The sequence below is a fragment of the Otolemur garnettii genome, unplaced genomic scaffold, assembly GCF_000181295.1.
Source record: "Otolemur garnettii isolate 467f Iridium unplaced genomic scaffold, OtoGar3 scaffold00317, whole genome shotgun sequence".
Classification (NCBI taxonomy): domain Eukaryota; kingdom Metazoa; phylum Chordata; class Mammalia; order Primates; family Galagidae; genus Otolemur; species Otolemur garnettii.
In genome coordinates, this window is record NW_003852712.1 from 385,957 (window position 1) to 390,299 (window position 4,343).

The 4,343-nt window shown below is 39.8% G+C and overlaps 1 protein-coding gene across 1 annotated transcript in view; it reads left to right on the plus strand.

Moving 5' to 3' along the window:
- Positions 1–4,095: 4,095 nt before the first annotated feature.
- The window catches only part of LOC100957822 (bile salt sulfotransferase), an 11,598-nt gene continuing 11,350 nt past the window's right edge, over positions 4,096–4,343 (plus strand). The window contains 1 exon segment of the mRNA XM_012813851.2: positions 4,096–4,231. Within this exon segment, the coding sequence (XP_012669305.1) occupies positions 4,096–4,231 (136 nt within the window).

Below are 4,343 nucleotides of genomic sequence, written 5' to 3' on the forward strand. Positions count from 1 at the left end.
GTTTGATGGAAGTAGTTCGGATTGCATGTGAAAACCCCACACTGTACCCCAGAAGTGCATTAATGTACATAGTTACCATTCAATTAAAAAAATAAATAAATAAACTCAAAAAAAATTAGGTAGTAGGTAAGATTATCATTCCCATTTCCAAAAAAAAAAGAGAGAAACAAAACACAGAAAGGTTTCTATCACATGCCATGATACCCAGGAAATATTTAGTACATCAAGTTTTATAAACCTAAGTATAACATAAAAGTTTTGGTGACTAATCTTCACTCTTATCTAATATGTGGACAGCTTTTCCAAATTATCTAAGAGTGGATGGTGTGCCCCAATTCCTCACTTCCTTAATTTGCAAGTTAGTGCTTCTGAAAGGGGCTTTAAGCTCTGTGGGAGTCTTAGTTTTCTCAATTAGAAATGGTGCATAATGTCTATTTTTTTTAATCTTTTCTTTCAGACCTACACATCCTTTATTTGGAATTCTATGCCATGAAAACCTTTCTGTAACAGATCAATGTGATCACCTTTTATTGCTCTAGGAACTCTGGCACCAAAAGCGTGAATAACCCAAAATAATGATGTCATCACCAAGGGATGACAAGAGTAGAACTCAAATCTCTCAGCTCCCAAGCTTGTTTTTTCCCAGAATTGTGCTCTTTCTGCTCATCTACTCTCTCTCATCTGACAGCAGCAAGTGTGAAGGAGGGCAGAGGAGAGTGGACACAAAGGAGCCCAAGACTGTGAGGTGGAGACTGTGGAGAAGGTCCTAAGGACTTGCTATTTGGCACTTTCCTTTTGCTTTGGCTCAGGAAAATGGAAGTAGCAGCAACCTCCACCCCCTGGGACCAAGAACTGGAACTAGGCACTGCCCATTGCTGTAACTCTCTCTTCCTCCTTGTAGGCCTTTCTTTCTTTTTCTTTTTTTAATTTCAGATTAATATGATGGTACAGATGATTAGGTTACATTGTTTGCATTTGTTATGCAAAGTCCAAGTTGTAGTTGAGCCCTTCACCCTAGAGGTGTGCCATATAACCCTACATTGTGCCCCTTAGGTGAAAGCTTACCTAGTCCCCTCCCTCCTCCATTCTCTCTCCTCCCTCCTCCTTCCTCCCCTCCCTTTGGTTTAATTCAATTTTTCTCTCATGTGGGCATATAGTTGTTCATAGGCTAATTTCATATTCATATTGAGTACATTGGATATTTTCTTTTCCATTCTTGTGACACTTTACAAAGGAGAACATTCTTTAATTCTATCCAGGCAAATACAAAATATGTAAAGTCTCCTGAAGAAAATAGGCATAGATGAGACATTTCTTAACTGATAGAAGCCATCTACAACATACCCATAGCCAATATCATACTGAATGGATTAAAAGAATTTCCACTTAGAGTTGAAACCAGACAAGGATACCCCCTATCTCTGCTACTATTAACATAGTGCTGGAAGTCCTAACCAATGAAATCAGGCAAGAAAAGGAGATCAAGAGTATTCACATGGGAACAAAGGAGGTCAAACTCTAGCTCTTTGCTGATGATATGATCTTATACTTAGAAAACACCAAGGACTCAACCACAACACTCCTGGAAATGATCAAAAAATATGATAATGTCTTGAGATATAAAACTAATGTATGCAAATCAGTAGCCTTTCTATATGCCAATGATGGATCTTAAACATTGATACTACTCTGTGTATTGATGGGCATTGTGTGGATGTTGTTAAAGGTTAATGAAGTGAGTAGAGACTGGTATTTTGTTCTGTCTCTCGGGTGCCTGAAAGTTCTGTTCAAAGCATAGATGGAACTCAGTATGCAAATGCCATTAAATGGACCATCACTGGGCCTCTGGAGCAACAAATGGCCCTAGGCATCCTTTGTCCTTTTCACCACTCACTATTGAAATGTTCAAGCTCACTTCTGCTTCTTCAGTAGGATCTGTAGGATCTACAGATTTCTGGGCATGGAAATGATACAAATGTCTCTGGACTTCTTTTAGGTGCAACAGTTTTGTGGGTTAACTTTGTATGTGTAGTTAGAAGAGTCTACAGAAGAGAAGTTTGGAACTCTGCACTGAGGACTCACTGTCTCTATGCTCTGTTCTCTCACTCCTGGCACCTTAAATGGCCAACCCCCCACCCCCCGCCAAATATCCCCAGAGAAGCATGAGATCTGATGCATGTCAGCTCATGTCATCCTGGAGGAAGTGCTGTAATATGGAACCAAAGGGCATGGTATTAATTTCCTATGGCTGCAATAACAAATTACTACATACTTGGTGTCTTAAAACAAAGGAAATTTATTCTTTTAATTTTGAAGGCCAGAAGTCTAAAATCAAGTTGTCAGGAGGGCTGGGCTTTCTTTGGAGTCTCTGGGGAAAGATTCTTCCTGCCTCTTCCAGCTCCCTGTGTTTATGGACACTTCTTGGCTTGTGGTCGCCATGCTCCATCTCTGCCTGCATCTCAATGTGGCCTGTTTCTTTGTATCTCTGTATCTTCTCTTCTCCTGTCTCTCATTAGGACATGTGGCATTGGATTTAGGGCCCACAAGTAATTACCAGTGATGTCATTTCCAAATTCTTAACTCAATTATATCTGTAGAAACCCTTTGTCCAAATAGCTCACATTTATAAGTTCTGGAGGTTACAACATGGACATATCTTTTTGGAGGTCACAATTCAACCTGCTACAGGCTCTGCAATGATACTGCCTGGGTGTGAATCCCAGCTGTGTAAATCTCATTGTGTTCCCACTGGAACCCCATTTCCCAACTTTGAAATAGAGGTAATAATGGTTCCTTTAGTGTGTATGAAAGTGTCTGTAAACCAGCAAGGATCAGTGTTTTTTTGCTCACTCTTACTTTATGTATTTGGTTCATCCTTGGATTCATTTCTCAGATGCAATCCACTGAAATTTCAGGTTGTTCTACTCTAATGAAGACATTGTGTTCCTGACACATCAACTGCTGAGGCCTTTCTTCATGTATCTTCCTGAAAATTTGAGCAAATCACCTGCTTAATTAAATTTTGCCTAAAACCATTTCTCTATGTAGCAAACTGTAACCTAACTTACCATGTCAATAAACCGCAAACTGTACATTCCTGTGGAAAGGATCTGAGTCTCAGCCAATCAAAGAAGCTGAACTCTCAGCCAAGTCTCAGATATGTCCAAATAGGGAAAATACCCAGATGTTACCAGTCAGACTATTCGTGAAGGTCACTTTTCTTTTTTCCTCAATAAATACTGCCCACTTTGCTGTCCCATGCGCTCATGCTACTTAGCTCTTGGCAGGTAGAGTACATTTTCTATCAGGAAAGAATACAAATTATCCATCATGGTGAATGACATACTGTAAAACACACTCTTGCAGGGTGATAGAGACACTATTCTAACCTCATGTCTTTATCCACACTTTTTAGGTAAGTATTGGCATTCTTTCTTTCTTTCTTTTTTTTTTTTTTTGAGACAGAGTATTACTCTGTTGCCCTGGGTAGAGTGCCATGGCATCATAGATCATAGCAACCTCAAATTCCTGGGTTTGAGAGCTCCTTTTGCCTTAGCCTTCCAAGTAGCTGGGACTATAGGCACCTTTTGCCTCAGCCTTCCAGGTAGTTGGGACTATAGGCACCTATCACTATGCTTGGCTAGTTTTTCTATTTTTACTACAAGTGGGGTCTTGCTCTTCCTCAGGCTGGTCTTGAACTTCTGAGCTCAAGCAGTCTACTCTTTTAGATCTCCCAGAGTCCTAAGATTACAAGCAGAAGTCACCAGGTCCAGCTTTGAAAGTATTTTTAAATGTACACACATTCCTATGTCATTGTGTTTTTGTCACTGAATTTCTGGTTCACTCCTATGAACTCAAACACAGACTACCTCCAAAATGTTTTCTTGAGTTCACAATTGCTCAATATCATTAAACTTGTGACTCTTGGTCACCATATCTACTGCTCTGAATTAGCCAGCAAACTTTGCAGCAAACTGGGCAAAGATTATTGATCCTTATCTCTTCACTATAAAATCTAATCTGCCAGCAGATGCCACAGCCTCTGTCAGTGTCTGCAACTGAAACCCTCATGCCAAGTACAGGGAGCTGATTATCATGTGAGATGACAATTTGTGGTGTGAAGGGATATCTTTCCTGAGGAGGCCTTACAGTTTTGAGATCCTTAGAAAAGCACATGAAGAGTTCGTGATAACAGATGAGGATATAGTAACAGTGACTTACCCTAAATCAGGTAAGGAAACAGAATCCTGAACTGAGAAAGGTTGTGATTGTGTTCCTCATTCATTCAGTAGAAGATCGGAGCTCTCTTCTTTCTTTCTTTCTTTTTTTTTTTTTTTTTTTGA